The 23,115-nt window shown below is 39.5% G+C and overlaps 1 protein-coding gene across 3 annotated transcripts in view; it reads right to left on the reverse strand.

Moving 5' to 3' along the window:
* Nucleotides 1–23,115, reverse strand: part of LOC136857317 (gem-associated protein 5) — a 310,853-nt gene that overhangs the window by 134,601 nt on the left and 153,137 nt on the right. For all 3 annotated transcript variants that reach the window (XM_068225137.1, XM_067135896.2, XM_067135897.2), the window contains exon 11: nt 22,984–23,101. In XM_068225137.1, the coding sequence (XP_068081238.1) occupies nt 22,984–23,101 (118 nt within the window). The remainder of the gene's footprint in view (nt 1–22,983; nt 23,102–23,115) is intronic.

Below are 23,115 nucleotides of genomic sequence, written 5' to 3' on the forward strand. Positions count from 1 at the left end.
TACTGTGCTACGTAACATTCTAATACTTCGAACACTTCTCCACGAGTAAATATACACATGCTCCCTAGCGTAGTAACGGCACGGAATATTCACAAGTAAGTTACGCACCCCTGGCGTGGTGACAGCTCGAACACATTATCAGAAGTAAGTAAATCCATCTCCACGACCCTATATTTATATTTGACTCCCCTCTCCTCCGAGTTCACGGGAGGTCATCTTAGGACGCGCAGTCCCGATATCCTCATACGATGATTTGCGGTTCGGCCCGTGGCTTAAATATGAGATCCAATGATGTAATTATGTTCTCAAAGGCTCTATACCAATTCTCAACTATTATCGTTCGCTGGTAATTGATATATTTGCAAATTTAGTTGCCGTCTCCCGGTTCGGAATTTCGCGCTATATTGTGGCGTCCCTTGCCTCCAGCCAATCAGCGGATAGCATTCATTAATTCTTAGAATTACGCCATGCAATTTCCCTCAATTATTAACTTTCAATAAGTTTTATTATATGGTTATGCTTCTAAATTCCACCCGATTCCGAATTTATAACTCACTTCCTATTATAAATTTAATCCATGGAGTTCAGGTTTCTCGTGCTTCTTACAATACAAAGTTGGCGTACCTGCGACTTGTCGATGAATTTTTCTATTGGTCCACATAAACCACGGGACCAGGAAGGCTCATATTTTTTTCTTCAAGTGCCAACCTCGCGTTCAACTCCCGCTAGTACATGGAGATACCCCTACGTCATTTCTCAGAATTTTCCGCATGACCCGATGCGTTGTTGCCGCTACCAATTCTGCCCGGGGCTACGAAACTTTGTCAACACTTTTAGCCTCACTCATTCCCCTCCGTCACAATTTCTGAGAATTCAAATTCTGCTATTCATTGTGTTTGTTAATCTCAGTGGAGACAACAGTCTGGGGTAGGTTTCACAACCACCTTCAGCCTGACTCCTACATCCAATACATAAAGTACGATATTCTTTCTTCTGAAATTGAAATATATATTCCTCCATAAAGGAATATTCTTGAGGAGTATGATACAGAAGAGTAGACGAGACAAAATAAGGAACGAGAAAATCCGGGAAGAAATTGGAGTGGAAAAAATGAATGATAGAATAGAGAAGAGCCGACTAAGATGGTTTGGGCACATAAAGCGAATGAGCGACGAAAGAATGCCAAAAAAGGTGATGGAAATGCAAATCCAAGGAAGGAGAGGCCGTGGACGACCACGATTGAGATGGAAGGATACCATCCAACGCAGCATTATAGAAAGAAACCTGGACTGGGACACAGTGTTGGAGGAGGAGTGGTGGAAAGACCGAAGAAAGTGGAGAGGAACCATATTTGCCCCTACCCGGCTACAGCTGGATAAAGGGAAATGATGATGATGATGATGATTCCTCCATAAATAATTACAATTGCATGACGCTTATCACACCACCACCAGGGCGCAATAAAAGTCCTATATTGATGTTTTATAACATATTTTACTTCATATATTTGATTCACTGTAAATAAAATCATCCACTTACAGAATTTCATATTCTCAACATGTGTCATTCAGCAAAGAAATGTGCTCAAACAAACCCTAACTAGCACGATCGTGCAGGTGGTTTTCCATGAGAACGGTGAAGAAAATATATTTTTTAAAGCTATTTTTCCTGAAATCTAGGCTCAAAATTACGTACATTGAAGTAAGAAAAAAATTCAAATTTCAAAGAAAATATCTCAGGTTGGAAAGGGCTATGAGTCAGTATAACTGATTTTACCAAAGCCAGTCTGTATGCCAGATTGTCAGTGGACTGTTTCTTTGAAAACAAAATGTATGAATTGTGTATTGACATATTCAAGAAATGCTTAAGTCCCTTATATGTATCCCGTGAAGAATTATCAACAAAATGTAAATATCACAAGATGAGTTCAAACCTGTCCCTTACCAATGTTTGAGGGAATATAGGGGTTTCAAAAATCCATCCCTGGTAAAACAGCTCTTCAGGGTGGGTTTCTGCATTAACCCCAACAACACTACAAGCCCCAAGAACACAAACTTCCTATCCTGTCATCGGCTCCCACTTCTGCACGCGCGACCTTGGTTTCAACGGCGCGCCAAGTATACACTCTGCCGCATACCTATCTTGTTTTTGAACAATTAGGTCAATCACTCTGTCGTCGAAAAATAACAAAAAAGCATCTAAAAGACGCGAAATGCTTTCTTGTACCTGGCACACCGCGAAGGGGATCTTTTGTGTACTCATGACAAAATCTACCTCTCGCCACAACCACTGAACAGTGGACAAAGTTATTACGGCTGAAGCTATTTCTACTTCATCAGTGCTGTATGCCACTTCTCCAGTAACCCCTTGCTGTGCACAGTCACTGTCCGTATCCTACCAAAAATATAACTTCCCGATACATCACTTCCACTCCTGTCATCTATCAAACAGATAAGAGAATGAGAAAGCCCGGCCATCTCTCTGCGACTGAGTAGCCTCTAGCCTGCGAAGCAAAAAAATATCCGCACAGTATTTGCTTTCGGTGCTTCCCCTTCATAAGTGGCAAGAATTTTCAAGTTGAATATACTTCACAAAATAGGTATTCTCGAGATGGCAGGAAAGGACGTGATACCTTTTAAAGCAAATACTTTGAGCGCGTCTCATGTTCTACCCCTTATTGTAATGACTCAAAAGCAACAGATATTAATGAATTTCGTATTAGTTCTAATTATGAAACAGAGATGGCATGAAAGTATGTAACTTCTCGATTCATAAGATGAAAACAAATCCTGCGAAGCAGCAGTGTTACATGAGTAATAGGCATTCTAACATCCACCTTCACCGGCCGTTTGTGGTATGTCGAACCGGCTGAATGAGTAGAGTCCCGCGAACATGATATGTACGTCGAACCGGCCTGAGTGGTTAATCTATGAAACAAGCATATACATCTTTTTGTTGTTCCCAGCATTCCTATAAAAGACTGTCATAGCAAAGAGCACCTCTTGCATGCCAAATGTATTTCCAAATCCAAACAGTCTTTTCTAGATTCACTTCACATTTCCTTATTACGCTTGCTTTAAACTCCATTAACTTTGACTATCACTACAGCAAACGCTTCTCTATTTTCTGCTAGGCAGTGCAGTTGTTACTGTTCTCGCTCCTGTCCATGCTTTGATGATGAGACGGGTCATCCGCCTTTTCCCTCTACTCTACTATCCTAAGATTTTGTCTTTCAGTTTTTTTTTTTTTTTTTTTTTTTTTTTTTTTTACTTGCTTTACATTGCACTGACACAGGTAAGTCTTATGGTGGCAGTGGAATAGGAAAGTAATACTTGCAAACTTTAGAAATCAAAAATAGAAAGATTTTTTATTCTTGGATTTCATCACAAATATTGATCCATGATCTAGGTGAAAAATGGACAGGATAAAAGGCATACATATCGAAAGTTACAATGCGAAGTGAACATTAAATGTAAAACCTTAAACTAAAGAAACATAAAAATGGTTACAAGAAAATTTACCTAATCATTCCCATTGATGATACATACAAATAATAATATTTATATCACACCGTCAAACGCAACAAAATGCATTATTAGAAGGTAAAATGAATGGAAATTTATAAGTATCTCTGAACACTTGGAGATAACGTTTGTTATACATTTTTTGGCCATAACGTGAAAAGAAAATACCAGAAACTTTCACGACACGACTCCCTGAAATGCACTCAACTCATTAACATTAAGCACTGAAATACGCGAAACTACCACATACTATACAATTCAGTATGTCTTATAGATTATTAACATACAAATTTGACAAGGGGAAAGCACAGAAATGCAAGAAAAAACACATGGCCTACAACTCCAATGAAACTATGCACAGAAATGAGTGAACCATAATATAACAAACTCATTCTTTCGTCCTGATTAACGGAGTCGCTGGCACTGCGCTCTCTCTGTTGTCAGAAGATTGCTGTCCCCAGCTGTAGTCTGAAGCACACACGCTGCTGTGGTGAGCGGGAAACACGATACACGAAAGCGACGGATGATATACTCGCAAAATATAGCATCAGATAAATACACTTGAAAATGAGGTTGCTAAATTACACAAGCACATAAGTATTTATCCTTTATCCTAGTGGAAGAGTACTGAACATACTAGAGGTTTATTGGTCAAAAATAGGAAGAACAAAAAAAAAAACTGGAAAATCGGAAGACGAGTTAAAAAACAGAATGTTTCTGGGTAAATCGGATTGGTTGGCAGGTATGGAAAGGACTAGGAGGGGAAAGGAGCAGTCGTGGCCTTAATTAAGGTACAGCCCCAGCATTTGCCTGGTGTGAAAATGGGAAACCATGGAAAACCATCTTTGGGGCTGCCAACAGTGCGGATCGAACCCACTGTCTCCCGAATGCAAGCTCACATCTGCACGCCGCTAACCACATGGCCAAAACACTCTGTTTTTTCAGTATAAGTTGTATCGACATGTACTGCATTTCTCACCATGCAACTGATGGCCCAAGTAAATCTTCCTACATTAAATTACTGCCAATAGTTCTCTTTCACTGTTCGCTCTTCTCAATACTCTTTCATTGGTGACATGCTGGACCCAAGAAATTGTCACCATTCTTCTATGTAGCTACATTTTCAGACCTTTCAGAATATAAGATTCAATCCCATTAAGCAATGCAGACCCATTGTAAAATCTTACCATTTGCTGTCAGGGTTTTAAATTAAGAACATTCTTGCAGAGCAGTGATTTTATTTTCTTGAAAATGATTACTGTTATTTCAATTATCATCATCCTCCCCCTCCTTCCCCCTTATCCAGCTCCTGCTGGATCCGGGCATTTATGGCACTTCTCCACATTCCTCTCTCCTTCCACCATTCTTCCTCCATCATTTTGTCCTAGTCAAGGTTTCTTCTTCATGCACTCCCCTTTATTGAATCGATCCACCTTGTTTTAGGTCTCCCTTTCACTCGCTTTCACTCAAACTTCATCTCCATTTCTTTCTTTTTTTTTTTCCTCCTCCATTCTCTTTGCATGTCCAAACCATCTTAGTTTACTCCTATCAATTCTCTCATTTAGGTTTTCCATTCCGACCTCCTTTCTCACATACTTGTTTCTCAATCTGTCTTTTCTGTCAGGTTATTAGGTTATTTCAATACGAGTCTTAATTTCCAGATCAGGGTCAAGGTCATCTGTAATTCAACAGCCAAGGTATTTGAATTTGCTTACTTGTTGGATCAGTTCATCGTTGAGTTTTATGGAACTAGTTCCATTCTCCGCCTCGCCGAAAATAATTTAGTTTTGCTGAAGTTTATGTTAAGGCCCATCTCTTTGCCAACTGCATTTAATCTGTAAAGAAATAGCTTTAAGATCTCAATGTCTTTGACAAGAATCATAGTGTCATCTGCATTTTTCAATAATTTGTATGTCGTTTCCATCAATTCCAGTTTGATGCAATAACTTGATGATCTCACGCTTGACACAGCCAAATGCCATTTCATAATCTATGAAATAAGTATACAAATCTTTTTCTTGTTCCCAGCATTCATGTTTAAGAAAGTCATACCAAAGAGCGCTTCTAGAGTATCAAATGCATTTTTGAATCCAAATTGAGAGTCCTCTACATTCTTGCTTATTCTGTTTGCTTTAAATTGTTTTAATTTCATGTTGTTATTTCTAGCCCTTGTGAGGCAGACCCTCCGATGACGGTGGGCAGCATCTGCCAAGTGTACGTAACTGCATGTTATTGTGGTGGAGGATAGTGTTGTGTGTGGTGTGCGAGTTGCAGGGATGTTGGGGACAGCACAATCACCCAGTCCCCGAGCCAAGGAAATTAACCATTTAAGGTTAAAATCTCCGAACCACCCGGGAATCGAACCCAGGGCCCTCTGAACCGCCGGGCACTGCACTGACCATTCAGCAATGGAACTGGACGCTTTAAACTGTGAGACTCCTATATTGCTTTTCTTTACGACCTCCAGCACCTTTAACTGTAACATTTCGTATAAAACGAAATACCGTATTTGCTCACATACAACTCACACTTTTTTGACAAAAAAAAGTGTGAACATTTTCGGTGTATGATATACATGGTGATTTGTGCAAATGATCGTATTCCCGAGGGAAAAAAATGCAAAATTTGCATTAGGCTATTGAAACAAGATAACTGGCATACTTAACCTATTCACTGTCACTGCCTTCAATCTATCGGAGTTGAGTGGCAGCATAAGAGACCAAGAACATCACAACAAACAATGGTTAATGTAATGTTATTGTTGCTCAATGTTATGCGCTGATGATATTGTAGGCCTTCACATTTAGTTTTCTTCTGACTCTGAAATACCACTCTTATCAGAGTCGGTACGGTAAAACTGAATAAAACATAAATGATCGCAAATTGTATTGTCTATAACTTTTGTTATGCAGTACCATTTGATAGGACCAATAACATAGGTATTTAAAAATTAAATTTTAGACTCCTTCCCCTAAACTACAATTTCATCCAGGGCGTATAAAATTGTTTATAGCTTAGACTGTAGTTTCTTATTCCCCAACTCTATAGGCCTATACAGATTTTCATTAAATTCTGTTAAACCATTTTCTCGTGGCTGTACGTTGATATGAACTTGGCAACAAAAATACAAATTCATGAATATCTGCGTTATCATTGCCGGTACGGTAAAAATGTATAACACATCAATGATGGGAAATTTAATTCTATATAACTTTAGTTATGTAGTATTTATTGATAGGACTACTAATAATATAAATATTTGAGAATTAAATTTTAGGCCTTACCCTAAACTACATTTCACTCAGCGTGAATGAAATGATGTATAGCCTAGATTATAGTGGCTCATACCCCGACTTTACATACTGATTTTCATTAAATTCTCTTCAGCCGTTTTCTTGTGATGCGTGTACATACATACATACAGACAGACACACAAAAATTACGGAAAAGTAAAAAAGCGCATTTCCTTGACACAGCGGACATGACCAATATAGAAATACTATTCTTTTCAAATTCTGAGCAATGTACAGACAAAACTCTTATTTTATATCTTTAGATATTATTTGTATTAATTAACACAACTAAGGTTAGGCTGAATGGAGAATCCCACTTCCAATACTTATTTGTTTTTTATTGCTAGTCTATGTAATTATGTAACATAATCCAGCTTAAAATCTAATTACAATATTAAAAAAATACATGTTTCATTCCTAATGTGGAACATCTTCAACTAAAAAGATATAAAAATTGGCATAAACAAACTAAAAAAACACTGGTGATGATGATGATGATGATGATGATGATGATGATGATGATGAGATAAAATGTTCCTTCATTTTGGGTTAAATCCTCAACAAGTCAATGTTTGAGTCTGAGATTAAAAATCTGACATAAGGGATCTTCTTTCTTCAAAAGCTGGAGAAGTATGTACTTTTAGTATCTTGAAGATAGACTTACAATGTAAAAGTTTAAAATACGACTATTGGGGAAAATATAAAGATAAGAATTTCATTATGGTCCGTATTGAACTGAGATCACAATTAAAATTAATAATATTATGTAATGGTTCCACCTTTTCAATACATGTAAACTTAGTAATGTAAGGTTACATCACTAGATGATCATAAAAGGTACTGGTTTCGACCCCAAATTCCGGGTCATCATCAGCTGATCACTTAAAAACAGAAAAAACAATGCACAGATAAATAACCAGTAATGTTTAGTTTTAAGTTTCAGTTTTAAAGTGTTGAAGGGAGTCTGGTGATGAAAGAATTGAAAATGTGTTTTAAGAAAGGAAATAAAGAAAAAACCTTGTAAATATACGGTGGTGAAGTGTTTAAGGAACAATAAAAATTCAAGCTCCTTTACGTCGCATCAACACAGATAAGTCTTATGGCGACGATATAATAGGAAAGGGTTAGGAGTGGGAAGGAAGCGTCCGTGGCTTTAATTAAGGTACAGCCCCAGCATTTGCCTGGTGTGAAAATGGGAAACCACGGAAAACCATCTGCAGGACTGCCAACAGTGGGGTTCGAACCCACTATCGCCCGAATACTGGATACTGGCCGCAATATGCCTGTGAGACCTGGGGCCTGTTCCACGAACAAACTTTGCAACTTTTCAACTTTGCACTTTTCACTTTTCAATTCTTGCAAAGTGCAAAGTCTTTCTGTTCCACCATGATCTGGGTTGTACTTTTCAATTTTTTCGCAACGTGAAAAGTCTTTGCGAAAGAGTGATCCGATCGAGTTTATTCCATAAGCAAACTGTATAGGCCTAATACTCTATGATTTTTAATGCTTTACTTTTCACGGCGAACTTCACGGTATAATTGTGGTACCTTTAAAGTATTTTATCATGGGAAAGAAAGGTTATTACAAGAAGCTGGCTGTGATGGAAGTTGTCAAGGAGAAACGTGACATCCTTTTTGGCAACTTTAAAAATCAAATGATGACACACATCATTGTTAACGAGAGTACCGTCAACACATCCACACACAGAAGGAAATTCACTCTTCATTAGAAATCCCATCACTATATTATGTGGATTATCAGGCCAACGTACTGTTAGGAAATATTACATTTACTATAATATCTATGACTTTGGTAACAGTTCTGCAAATAATTGATTTTGATGTCCCATGCATTGCTGCTACACCATGCAGCTGGGCACCATTTACTAACCAATGTAAGCATATAAGAATTTGTTCTTTTTCGGAAAGGAATTTACTTCTTTTTGTTGCATGTTTCAATAAATGACCGATCATTTCAAGAATATAGTCAGCCTGTTTTGGGGTAATACAATATCACTCGCGAAAGTCCGTCGAAGTGAGGTTATGAAAATTAATCCTGTCTTTGTACGGTCTCTTATTGGATTTTTCATCACTGTCCTCACTTGATGCTAACAAAAGCTCTCTTCATAACGTATTTATATCACTAAACCAAATTCTACGCCAAGAAACTAGTGTATATACTTGTTAATTAACAGATGAAAAGGGAATCATCTCTTTGCAAGATTTATGAAAGCTTTTCACTTCATTTCTTTTCACTTTGCATTTCTGTACCAATGGAGGAACATAACAGGCTTGAAAAGTGAAAAGATTCCTAACTTTCCACTTTTCACTTTGCAAGCTAAATCTGAAAAGTGATGGTGGAACAAAATACAAACTGAAAAGTGCAAAGTGAAAATTTGCAAAGTTCGTTCGTGGAATAGGCCCCTGGACAATGAATGAATTCACTAAACAGAAACTAAGAACTGCCCAGAGAGGATGGAGAGGTCTATGCTTGGGTTTACCAGAAGTGATGGAAAGAAGGCCCATGACATAAGAGCAGTCACAAATGTCGTTGAGATCATAACAAGAATTTCAACCTTGAAGTGGCAATGGGCAGGACATGTGGCCCGAAGAAGGGATGACAGATGGACTAAGGTTGTTCTCAAATGGAGCCCAAGAGATAAATTGAGACCGCGAGGAAGGCCACCGGACCGCTGGGACAAAGACATCCGCAAAATTGCCGGAGTTAATTGGCAAAACATCGCACAAGATCGCTGGAGGTGGAGGCAACTCCTAAATACTTACCTAAGTTTCAGACTTCAAGAGGCCACATCAGTTATTGATAGAACTGGCTGATTGTGTGTGATTGTGTAATGTACAAGATATAGTTTTTAAACCAGACATAAGTTTGTGTGAAGCAGTATAACACATGTGACTTTTTCTGTTTTTAAGTGAACGGCTGATGATGACCCGGAATTTAGGGTCGAAACCAGTACCGTTTATGAACATCTACTGATGTAACCTTACATTACTAAGTTTACATGTATTGAAAAGGTGGAACCATTACATAATTTTATTAATTTTAATTGTGATCAGGGAAAACTCGTAAAGAATAACCGAAGTTGAGATTGACTTTTTGTTTTAAAGTTTTAAGATGTTGAAGGGAGTCTGTGACGAAAGAAAAGAAAATTTGTTTTTAAAAAGGAAATAAAGAAAAAACTTTGTAAATATACGGTGGTGAAGTGTTTAAGGAACAATGAAAATGCAAGCTTCTTTATGTCGCATCAACACAGATAGGTCTTGTGGCAATGATAGGATAGGAAACAAAAGGGCTAGGAGTGGGAAGGAAGCATCCTTGGCCTTAATTAATGTACAGCCCCAGCATTTGCCTGGTGTGAAAATGGAAAACCACAGAAAACCATCTTCAGTGCTGCCGACAGTGGGGTTCGAACCCACTATCTCCCAAATACTGGATACTGGCCGCACTTAAGCAACTACAGCTATCGAGCTTGGTCAATGAAAATGCTTACCTGTCTCGTTATGTTTAATTTGCTTTTCCCTTACGCCGCCAGCTGACTGAGTGTGTATGTGTATGGCTGTGAGATGAAAGAAGGGAAATGGACGGAAAAGTAGGGGAAATGTCGTGGGGAGTGAAGCCGGCGGGAAGGAGACGTACGGAATGTTTCTCCGGATCCTTTTTGATAGCCTTCCTACATAAATGTAGGTTGGAAGCCTCTTCCGACAATATATTTATATTACCGGTTATTTCATTTACATTCTATTTTTTTAAATGACCACCCAGTTGTTGATGTTGATGTTGATGTTGCTGTTGTTATAAAGCTCATACAACCAGAAATAACATACGCTAGTGAAACCATTTTCAAAACAACTAATACTGCAGCATTAGACAGGATACTATAAATAGTAAGAAGAATAATCAGAATATGTATAAACAAAAAATACCAAGAAAATGGACACTGGAGACTAGTTTCTATTGAAACAGTCTAGAACCGGTAATGCACACTATCAAGAAAAAAAAAAAAATCTCATTCTTTGGTCACCTAATTGGAACACCTTAAATTAGAATCAGCAGGATAATAATAGAAAAATTGTGGAACAGTAAGAGTAATAATAACCCTTAGCCTTCCGTTTCTTGGAACACTCCTGCCTCTCCAGCTCCATTTAAGAATCTGCTTGCAGAGGGATAAGAGCACAAACATATGGTCAGCATATTTATAAAAATCAACTAAAGCAAACACAAAATAAATATAATACAAGTACAGTACAATATTCAGGTGCAATGTTCAGCATTTTTAAGCCTGAAATTATCTCAGACAGTGACTTTTTGTCTGCAATTGTGCATTGTGTAGAACTCCAGGCTTACTGTTCATTGAAATATTTAGGATTATGCCTAAAAGTGCTTTGAATTCAGGAAGAGTAACATCTATCCACGACCTCCTAATAGACTCACGTCTGAGGGGCGTAACCTTTTGAATGTTTACACTGGCATACTGGTTAGTCTCGCGCACAATCTCTGACAATAACCCGTCAATTATGAATAATTGGAAAAGGTCAAGTTCACTGTTAGGTTTAGTCCCTTACAGTAGATTATAACCTGACGTACCTGTGAATGGGTACTTTTGAAGTCCATTTCACAATATTCCCTCCAGCCATCAGTAGAGGTACCGGCACTGCCATTTAGCATACCTTTCTCATTGTCGGTATCTTCATCACTCAATTCACCAACACAGTCTCATTCTGCAATATCTTCCTCACCACTTCATTGAAAATCACTCTCACTATTGCTGAAATCAACGTCACTTTCACCTAAAGTCTGGCTACTTCCTTCTCATGCTGCTCGAACGACGCCATGTTGGTAAAGAACGTCTGTTTACGAACTCACATGGTCTTCAAAGAATGCGCACAAAGCCTGATTTCAAAGATATTATAGATATACATGGCTTCAAATTGTTGTCAAAAGATGGCAGTAGCTCACTGTACCTGTAATTCAGATATGCGTAACCCGACAAAGGAGTTATATAGGGAAGAAAATCATGTCCAGCATTGCCCAACGTAGGATCTATGCGGGATATTCTCGTTGTCGGGCATGGCCCACCGCATGAGTGCTAAAGGTTAAGTGAATTACAGAAATCAAAGAAGATATGAAAGAACTACAAATCACAGTAGAGGATTTAAAAAACAAGACCCACAGAATCAAAACACTCGAAAACATAGACACCAGACTACAGACCAAGATCAACAGACAAACCATGAGAAAAGTGATTTCAGATGAGGAGAGAAAATCAAGATCTGAGAGAATGAACAAGTAGTGGGCTGAGAGAAAATCGAAAAATCCATTGTATAATTGCCTGAAGTGGACAATGAAGGCCATAAAATATAAAATGAATAAAGTTGTTGTTGTTGTTGTTGTTGTTGTTGTTGTTGTTGCTGCTGCTGCTGCTGCTGCTGCTATATGACACTTTCTACTACAAAAGATCTTTAAAAGCACACTGAAGTGGTTTGACCAAATAATGAGTGCCAACATGAATGCAAGAAGGGAACATGAAAAGAAGTAAAAGGAATAAGACCAGTGGGCAGACCTAGAGTAAAATGGATTTATTTAGTGAAGGATGTAGAGAAGAGAGGACAAGACTGGGAGAAGGTTGTGCAAGAAGAATGTTTCATGGACCGACAGAGGGCTCGTACACTATACCCAGGCAGTTGGAGTTGATCAGTGGTGGTGGTGGTGGTGATTATTATTATTGTTATTATTATTTTATTTATTTACAGAGTTTACACCCTCATCGTGTCTGTGATGGACTCACTTTCCCGATAGATAACCTCATTCGGCAACAATTTCCACTGTCCATCCACCTGATGTTTCTTGTTTATGATCGTCCTGAGTATCCTTCGATCAACTCGTTGTAAGCGTTCTGTTGTTGATCTAGTATCGAGTTTAAATAATGTTTCACAAGCATAAGTTGCTTCTGGTTTAATAACAGAGTTATAATGCCTAAATTTAGCATTAATCGAAAGACATTTCTTTTTGTATGTAGGCCAAGTTATCCGTTGTGCCTGCTTCAGTTGATATATTCTGCTCTCTATTGATGGTTTTTCATTGCAATTCCAAGTGAGATTTTCAACCAAATATTTAAATGTACTTACAATTTCAATTCGTTTATTATTATTTAATAATAGCTCTGAATTTAAAGTTCTGAAAGTAGGCATTATTTTTGTTTTATCATACGAAATTTGCAATCCAACTTTTTTCGCTACATTTGCAAGTTCTACCAATTGAACTTTAGCCTCTTCGAAACCATTTGCCAGTATCACAAGATCATCCGCGAATGCCAAGCAATTTAGTTTGATATTTTTTCCAATTTTGACTTTTGGAGGACATACCTTAGTCCACTCTCGCATGACCTTTTCCAATACACAATTGAACAATAATGGCGAAAGTCCATCTCCCTGGCGGAGGCCTGTTGTAATTGCAAATGATTTAGATAACTCATTTCTGAATCTAACTTTAGATTGAGTATTCTTAAGAGTCATACCAATCAGGCTAATAAGTTTGGAATGTAGACCAAATTCCTGAAGGACATTCAACAGTGATTCACGATGTATACTATCATGCGCCTTTTGAAAATCAACAAAAGTAATAACTAAATTTTTGTTTCTAGATCTATGATGTTTCATAATCCATTTTAAACTGATGATTTGGTCAGGGCAGCTTCTTCCTGGACGAAATCCACCTTGATATTCCCCTAGTTCACAGTCAAGATGACCCTGTATTCTGTTATAGATAATCTTAGATAAAATCTTATATGTAATATCCAATAATGATACTCCCCGATAATTATTTGGATCAGTTCTATCGCCCTTTTTATGCAATGGTTGAATTATTGCCATATTCCACTCTTCAGGCATTGTAGCAGTATTCCAAATATCTATAAGATGTTTATGTAGATTCTGAACGGTTTGGTCATTAGCATTCTTCCATACCTCTGCGACGATTTGGTTCTCTCCCGGTGCTTTATAATTTTTAAGGGAATCAATTGCTGCTCGTACTTCATTATAAACGGGCGGTGTAACCTTTTCTAAAGGTATCCTATTTTTTGGATGTGTGTCATATTGCAGATAGTCTGATGACTGAAGAAATCCACATTTTACAGAAAGTTTCAGGTGAATGATTTTTGCTACCTGATCATGTCGGTGCTTATAATCGGTGTTGGCCAAGTGTGGGCAGCCAGAGATGACATGCTGTATGCTCTCTGTAGTTCTGGAACAGCGGCGGCAGTTGTCTGAGACAACTGTTGGATCATTCATGATAAATCTACGGTAGTTCCGTGTAGCAATTACTTGATCTTGGATGGCCAGAACAAATCCTTCTTTTTCTAGGAAAAGACCGGAGTAGTTCAGCCAAGCATGCGATGCAGGTTTGTCGATATGAGGCTGATCCAGTTCATGGGGGTATTTCCCGTGAAGAGGTTTTTGCTTCCACGTGGCCATATTCATCTCTTTTGTAGGTGGGGTAGAAACAGGCATTTCTGGCAACGACAGATTGAGAGGTGTATAGTTTATATCAGCTCTGCAAACAGCATGATGAAGACACGATGTATCAGCTCTCGAGTGGAAATATTCTCTTAGACTTGATATCAGATTGCTGTGTAAATTGACAATGGATAAGAAGCCCCTACCACCTTCTGATCTCGGGAGTGTAAGACGTTCGGTTGCAGATTTAGGATGGTGCATATGGTACTGGGTGAGTGAAACAGCTGTTTTCGTTTGTAACTGCTGAAGTTCTGTTTGGGTCCATTTTATGATACCAAAGGAGTACGTGAGCAGTGGTACGGCGTACGTATTGACTGCTTCGGTAAGATGTTTAGCTGTCAGTTTTGATGATAGTACCTTGTTGAGGCATGTTATATATTGCTGCGTGACATTTCTCTTGATGTCGGCATGTTTCATACGAGTGCTCTGATGAAAACCAAGATATTTGTACATTTCTTCTTCCTCCAGCTGTTGTAAGGATTCGTCGTTTAAACTAGAAGTTGTCCCTCGTGCTGAGGAAGATCCTCTGATGACAGTTTGAGTTCTGCATTTGTCTAATCCAAACCGCATGCCTATATCTGAAGAAAACGTCTTGGTAATTGAGAAGAGATGTTGGAGATGGGGTTTGGTAGAGGCACAGAGCTTAATGTCATACATATAGAGTAAGTGTATGATTTTGAATAGCTCTTCTTGCTTCTTCTTAATGCTAAATACATACCCACTTACGTTCAATAGGTACGACAGTGGATTAAATGCCATGCAGAACTATAATGGACTCAGCGAGTCCCCTTGGAAGATCCCTCGTCGTATTGGTATGGGTCTTGTTACAACACTGCAGTTTCTTAGAGAAACGTGAAGTGAGGTGTTCCAGTCTGCCTTTACCATCTTCAGGAAGTGAATAATTGAGGGGTCAACTTTATATAGTTCCAGAACATGTATGAGCCAAGTGTGTGGTACTGAATCAAAAGCCTTTAGTCAATGAAGCACGTGTATAGGTTCCTGGATGATCATCATCATCTTCCTTCCAAGTATTGGGCCATGTATCCCATTACGGTCTGTTGTTGTTGTTGCTGCTGTTGCTGCTGTTGTTGTTGTTGTTGTTATCTGGGGGTTACAGACCTCTATGTATGCTGGACACCGCCGGGAAAGGTTTAGAGAAGCTAGTACAACCGAGAATACTAGCAGCAGTCCGATTAGCTGGCGACCTATCTGACTAACAACATGGATTTCGAAGAGGTCACTCAACGCTAGATGCTGTGAAGGAAGTGGTGAAGACAGCAGAACGAGCTCAAATGGGTAATCATTACTCTAGAAAGCTGACGCTTCTTACGACTCTAGATGTTAAAAATGATTTCAACTCGGCAAGATGGAGTGATATTTTGGAAGCTCTACAAGAAACTTTCAAGCTACCAGAATATCTCATGTATACACTGCGAGACTATTTGAAAGACCGTACATTGTTATACAACACGGAAGATGGTCAGAGAAGAAAACGGCTCACAGCTGGGGCAGCGCAGGGCTCAATTCTTGGACCACACCTTTGGAATATCATGTATGATGGTTTGTTAGGCTGGAGATGCCAGAAGATGTAAAACTTGTGGGTTATGCTGATGATGTGGCTGCTGTGATAGTAACCCGTAACCTAGAGCTGGCTCAATTTAAATTGAATCAGGTGATGCGACGTGTCAAAGAATGGATAATAAATCACAAGTTAGAACTCGCAGATCATAAAACGGAAATTGTCCTCCTGACGATGAAAAGGATTAATCCTGTTGTACCGATGCAGATCGGGCAGACAGCCATCGAAACAACTAGGAGCACAAAATATCTTGGTGTAACGCTTGACACTAAGCTTACATATCGGGACCACATCCAACGGGTAACAGAAAAGGCAACGAAAACCATGACTGCACTGAGCAGACTCATGGGAAATATCAAGGGGCCGAAATCTAGTAAAAGGCGACTTCTCATGTCGACTGTTCAATCAATACTGCTATACGGTTCGGAAATTTGGGCTGAATCGTTAAAAACTGCGAAATATCGGACAAGAATTGCGGCTGTACAATGGAGAGCAGCATTACGAATTGCATGCGCATATCGCACAGTATCAGAACCTGCAATTCTAGTAGTAGCAGCAGTAGCTCCTATTGACTTGTTGGCCTTCGAAAGACAAGAAATTTGGTTCACACAAGAAAAGCTAGGAAGGAAAAGGGCAAAGGCTTTGGCTCTTAGTCGCAGAATGCAATGATGGCAAACAAGATGGGAAGATGACTCTAGAGGGAAATGGACGAAAAGACTGATACCTTCTCTGGGCGTATGGGTTGGCCGAAATCATGGTGAAGTGAACTACTATCTCGCACAGTTCTTGACAGGTCATGGATACTTCCGAAAATTTCTTCATAGGCTAGGGCTAGCAACCAGTCCGGTGTGCATATACTGCGGTGATATCGATGACGCATTACATACTTTCTTTGTGTGTGTGTTCATTGGCTGCCACAAAGAAGATGCTTAGAAGTTATGCAGGGAGAATTGACGCCAGGAGGGATCATGTCAGTAACGCTACTAAGTCAAGAATCTTGGGACCTGGTGGCAGTCTACGTAGAAAATATTCTGCGTCAGAAGAAGAAGGACCTGGACGATTATGACAGTAAAGCAGAAGAAGGAAGATGAAGCACAAGATGCATTAAGCACAACATCCGTCCTAAAGTAATGCGAGAGCGGTTTCCGAGGCGGAGATAAACATCGTGGGAAAAGGGAGTGTGGTTTTCAGTGGGTAAGAATCTCCACACACTTGTTGAGTGCGGACCCTCACAAGCGTCTTATGAAAGATTTTCCACACTCCCTCGCAAAAAAAAAAAAAAAATATTATTATTATTATTATTATTATTATTATTATTATTATTATTATTATTATTATATAAAATTCGGTGGGGCCATCAAGGACCACGTTAAGTCTTGTTCCATTTGACACTGAACTTGGCCTTCTTTAGAGCCCAAATTTCCTTCATTCTTTGTGAGTGGGCCTGCTTACGCTCCTCTGTCCAAGGGGCACCGTGTCTTCTCTTCAGTTGCTCGTCTCGGTTTAGCCCGTTCGTCAATATTTTCTTGCGGAAGAGATCTCTGTTAAGGGCGTCTTCAGCTGAGATATGTAGCATTTGCAGGTCTTCTTTGGTATTTCTAAACCAGGGAATTGTGGTTTTGGGGTTTGAATCAAAAAAGTGAAAGATTTCTTTAGTTAACTTTCTTCCGTCCATTCTTTTCAGATGACCGTAAAATCGTGCCCTTGCCGGGCTGAGTGGCTCAGACAGTTAAGGCGCTGGCCTTCTGACCCCAACTTGGCAGGTTCGATCCTGGCTCAGTCCGGTGGTATTTGAAGGTGCTCAAATACGACAGCCTCGTGTCGGTAGATTTACTGGCATGTAAAAGAATTCCTGTGGGACTAAATTCCGGCACCTCGGCGTTTCTGAAGACCTTAAAAAGTAGTCAGTGGGACGTAAAACAAATATTATTATTATTATTATTAAAATCGTGCCCGTCTTTTTCTGATTGTGTCGGTAATTTTCTCTATTTTGCTGTAGACTTCCTTGTTGGATCTCTTTTGATGGATTCCATTTCTGTACTTTGATCCCAAGATTCCTCTCACAATTTTGCGTTCTCTTTTCTCCAGTTCTTCAAGGAGTCCTTTGTTGGCATTTAGAAACAGGGTTTCGGCTGCATATATTATATAAACTACTGGCTTCAGAACTGTTTCATAGTGACGAATCTTGGTGTTTTGGGAAAGGCAATTTTGTTGTAGATTGTGCGAGATGTTTGGTAGGCTATTTCCAGTTTGCGTACTCGCTCCTGAAGTGCTTCTTTGTCCAGTCCATTTTTCATGATGATCTCACCCAGGCATTTGAATTTGTCTACTCGGGTGATGTCCCCGTATTTTGTATGGAGTTTTGGTGGAGCCTCTTTGATGTTAGTCATTACTTCTGTTTTCTCAAACGATATCTGCAAACCAGTTTGTTCGGCAATTTCCTTTAAAATTTCAACTTGAGCTCTAGCGGTTTCTATGTCGTTTGAGAGACCAGCAATATCATCGGCAAATGCTAAGCAGTCTGTTGCGATCCCCTTGGATTTGGTTCCTATTCTCAATGGACTGTAGTTGGTTTCCTGTAATCTCACCTGCCACGTTCTGATGATCTTTCCAAGAACACAGTTGAAGAGTATCGGGGATAGCCCATCACCTTGTCGGACTCCTGTTTTGATGTCAAAGGAATGCGAGAGACATCCGTGGAACTTCACCTTGGATTTTGTATCGGTCAGGGTGGCTCTAATTAATGCCAGCAGTTTCAAATCAACTCCAAATTCATTTAAGATGTTTAGCAGAACTTCCCGGTCAATGGAGTCGTACGCTTTCTTAAAGTCCACAAAGATGGACACACACTGCTTGGACCTTAGTGTACAATATCTGATGATCGTTTTGAGATTTTGGATCTGTTCAGCTGTTGAGCGACCTTTTCTGAACCCTCCTTGGTATTCACCTATTTGATGTTCGACTTGTGCTTCCAAACGCTCCAGGATGGCAAGTGATGGAATTTTATAAGTCACGGGTAGCAAAGATATTCCTCTGTAGTTGTTGATGTTCTTCATGCTGCCTTTTTTGTGTAATGGATGGATCAAAGCTATTTTCCAATCTTCGGGTAGGGTCTCCTTGTTCCAAATTTCTTCTATTTGCTTTTGCAAGATATCAAGTGATTCCTCTGGGGCATATTTCCATAGTTCTGCTACTACCGAGTCTTCCCCCGGCGCTTTGTTATTTTTGAGACGGGCAATGTGGCGCTTTATTTCATCTCTGTCGGGTGGTCTGGAATCTGGGTACCTGAGTAAGGGTACCTTGGTCTCAATGGCGCTTTGCGGTTTACAGCAATTAAGTAAATTCTTGAAGTAATCTGCCAGAATGCTGCAATTTTCTTCATTTGACGTCGCCAGTGTGCCGTCCTCTCGCTCAAAGCATAGAGATGGTGGTTTATAGCCAGTGAGTTTGCGTTTGAAGGCTCTGTAGTACTCTCTGCTTTCATTCTTCCTAAAGTTTTGTTCTATCTTTTCAATGAGAGATTTTTCGTATTTACGTTTCTCAGTTCTGAACACCCTAGCTGCTTGGGCACGTTGGGTTTTGCAGGTTTCCCAATCATTTTCTGATTTTGTAGAGTAGTACTGTTTCCACGCATTGAGTCTTTCTTGGAGGACTGATTTGCAGGTACCATTCCACCAGGCATGCTTTTTGCTTCTCTTGATTTCTGCAACGTCTTTGGCAGCCTCAACAAGGAGACTTTTGGCGTTGTTAAAGTCACAGTCATTTGGTCTAGCCTTCTCCTGGCTGGAACTCCTCGACCCTTTGCCAAAGTTTATCATTGTCGAAGCGTGTGATCTGTTTGGTTGTCTTCCTTGTGTTTGCGGGAATTGGTTTGAATTTGATAAGAGACATATAATGATCTGAGGCCACACTGATGCCTTTCTTTACCTTGACATTCATAATCTAAGGGCTGTTTCTCCTGGAGACTGCAACATGATCAATTTGGAACTCTCCGAGAGCTTGAACGGGAGAACGCCAAGTCATTTGCTTTCTGGGTAGATGGCAAAAGTGGGTCGACATGACCTGCAGGTTGTGATTTTCGCAAATGGACACCAGTCTTTTGCCGTTGGGATTGGTTCTTTTGTGAGCAGGGTAATTTCCTATAACTTTCTTGTACTTTTGTTCACGACCTAGTTGGGCATTGAAGTCACCCAAAAGAAAGTTGACATGGTGTTGGGGATTTTGTTTAATTTTTCATCCAGTAGGTCCCAGAAATTATCAACTTCGTCTGGATCAGACTTGTTCTTATCGTTTGTAGGAGCATGTGCGTTAACTAGGGCGTAGGTTTTGTTTGCGCATTTAATTGTGAGTATAGACAATCTGTCATTCACAGGTTCGAAATTTGCAACCGATTTAAGGATCTTGGTTCTAACAGCAAACGAGGTTCCAAGCATCACAGCTCCGTTGAGGATTGCTCTTTGCGCTTTGCTCTTGAAAAATCGGTAGCCTTCGGATTCAAAAATCTCTTCATCTGGGTACCTTGTTTCCTATAGGGCCATTATGGATATCTGATTTTCGTGAAGAGCTTTGGTGAGGGTTTTCAGCTTGCCAGTTTATGTAAGTGAATTTATGTTGAAAGTTGCTAGAAAGGTTTTAGATTTTGGCCTGAGTTTTTGACTCTTCGGGGTACACCGAGATGCTCCGACTCGTCTCTTGCATGATGTCGAGTCTCCCCCAGAATCCGAACGAGCCTCGCGCGCCATGGCGTTCACGACGAGGGATTTATCCGAAGATTTACCCCCTGGGGTATGTTTCTTGAAATGTTGTGCCATCATGCTTTTTGACTTTGCTTTGGACAGGTACCCATCCTTTTACAACTAGGGTTGTTAGCCCTAGAGGTTGCCTCAAGATGTTTTCTGGCTTCTGGTCATTTACCAGTCTTCGCCGTAACCCTGGCAAGGGACCAGTTTTTTTTTTCACAGTGGTATTTTATTTCCCTACTACCCTCTGACTCTGCTGGCGGCAGAGCCAGCGAGCTTCCCCAATTCCAATGGGACGTGCCCGATGGAAGTAACCGGTAAATCCCCACACGGGTGTTATTATTATTATTATTATTATTATTATTATTATTATTATTATTATTATTATTATTATTATTATTATTATTGTACCGGGCGGTACACCTCCACGCCGCTAATTCAAATATTGCGCCAATTGAAACTTCTCTACTGAAGAAACTTGGAACTTTAATTACTGAACTAATTCCACGGTTATTCAGAAGATGCCACTGAGTGTTTTTTTATTTGCCTCTTGCTTTTCAACGATTAAGAGGTGTGGACAATCTCTAACAGATGTCACTGCCCAAAACTATGGTAACACACTCTGGTGCAATGGAATGAACTTTCTTGAAGAAATATTGTATTCCTAAGTTTTATTTTTACTAAATTTTGTTCTGTGGTTTGTGGGTTGGCCGTTTTGAATGTAACCAATCGGGAATTTACGTAATTAATTTTCCACCAATAAGGTGTTTCTTCCTCGTCTTGTGTATTACTTTTTGCTGTTATCCAATAAAAACGAAAGGGTGTGTCTACTCATTCCTGAAAGGTCTCGAATGTTCCACGAGGGTATATAAACTGCAGATTTTCTTTGTCTCGGTGCCACTTCAGTAACATCTCTCTTACCGTGTGAATATGTAGCAGGGGGCGGGAAGCGCCTCTTTCTTCAAGCAGCTGTTCTTCTACAAGGTAATGGCCTGTTAACATCTTCATTTCTTGCTAGCTCAGCGGTTTAACTCTCGGGGAGGGTTCGAAACCTTTAGTATGTAACCTACCTTTTTAAAATGTAAATTCTTTTCTGTCTATGTAAAATCTATAAATTATGTAAATCTGTAAAGCGGGGATAGAGAGTGCTTCACCCTCTCGAACTCCCCTTCATTTTTGAAAAAGGAGGTGACTACGTTTTCATAACCATTCTTCTCTTCTTTAATGTAGTAAAGTTTTCTCATACGTGTCACCTCCCTAGCTTGGGATTAGCCCCTGTATGATCGGCCTAGCGCCACATAGGTTTTAGACAAAAATTTGGTGTAGGAGTGCAAGTTATCGCCTCCATTCAATTTTGTATCTTGGGCCATTTACTTAACCCGTTTTGTTTTCCTTCCTGCGAAGGCCCAGTAGATTGGGTATTAGATACCCCTGTTTCACTGTATGTGTGCCTTGAGAGCAGTTAATGCAAAGTCAGTGTATGGCCTCTTAAATAGGCTTGAAGACTTTGAGAGCGCATCTGCTCTTTCTTGTGTGTGAAACGTGCCTCTAGGAGGCTCAACATGGTAATTGGGAGCAAGTGCTCCTTTGGCATGATTGGGGTTTTCTGCCCCTTTATGTGAACTGGGTACATTGGTAAAGTTGGGCTCATAGCTCAAAGATTGTAATTGTGGGGCTAGAAGCCCAGATCTTGTATTATCCCCTAACACTTATAATTTCTTGGTACCTGATTTTGGCTTGTTGTTGACTTGTTAAGTTTCCAAATTCTATGGCACCACTGTTAAGTTTTGAAATTATAACCTTTGTTAAAGTTTTAAATTAACTTTAATTTTGTAGTTGAGACTTATTCCAGCCCGCACCTTCTTTCACCTCTAACTACCACGGATATCTCCGTAACAATTATTATTATTATTATTTGTTATTGTAATGTGGTTAAGACCCCAAGTCCTATATCTACCAACATTTGAGTCGAGCAAATAAACAAAAATAAAAAGTGAGTAAACTGTACCCTCCAGTACATGTACAGTTCTGTTATCTTTATTGCCAGCACATATAACTAGAGCCAGCTATTCAAAACATAACATGTTCAATGTCTGATGTTGACATGCACAACTATCAACCCAAGAATACAATGGACAAAGACAATTCCCTTAACTGCCAAATATATTACTGATAACTTCTTAATATTTTGTGTGTGCAACTTTAAATTCAATAAGACCTACAGTAGAAGGTAAGATTTCAAAGGATGCAAAAAGAAACTCCAGTTATACATTTTCTATTAGGAATACATGCCTGAGCATCATTCTCTACAGTACTCACCCATCGTCATTCCCTATGGCGACCATTGAATTGTCTGATTTCCATGCCAGATCACATCTTGCTTCCTTTTTCTTGCCTGGGTTTGAAAAATGAGAGAGATCCTTTATATTGAGAGGTTCTGAAAGAAAAATA

This window comes from Anabrus simplex, chromosome 1 (assembly GCF_040414725.1).
Source record: "Anabrus simplex isolate iqAnaSimp1 chromosome 1, ASM4041472v1, whole genome shotgun sequence".
Taxonomy (NCBI): Eukaryota; Metazoa; Arthropoda; class Insecta; order Orthoptera; family Tettigoniidae; genus Anabrus; species Anabrus simplex.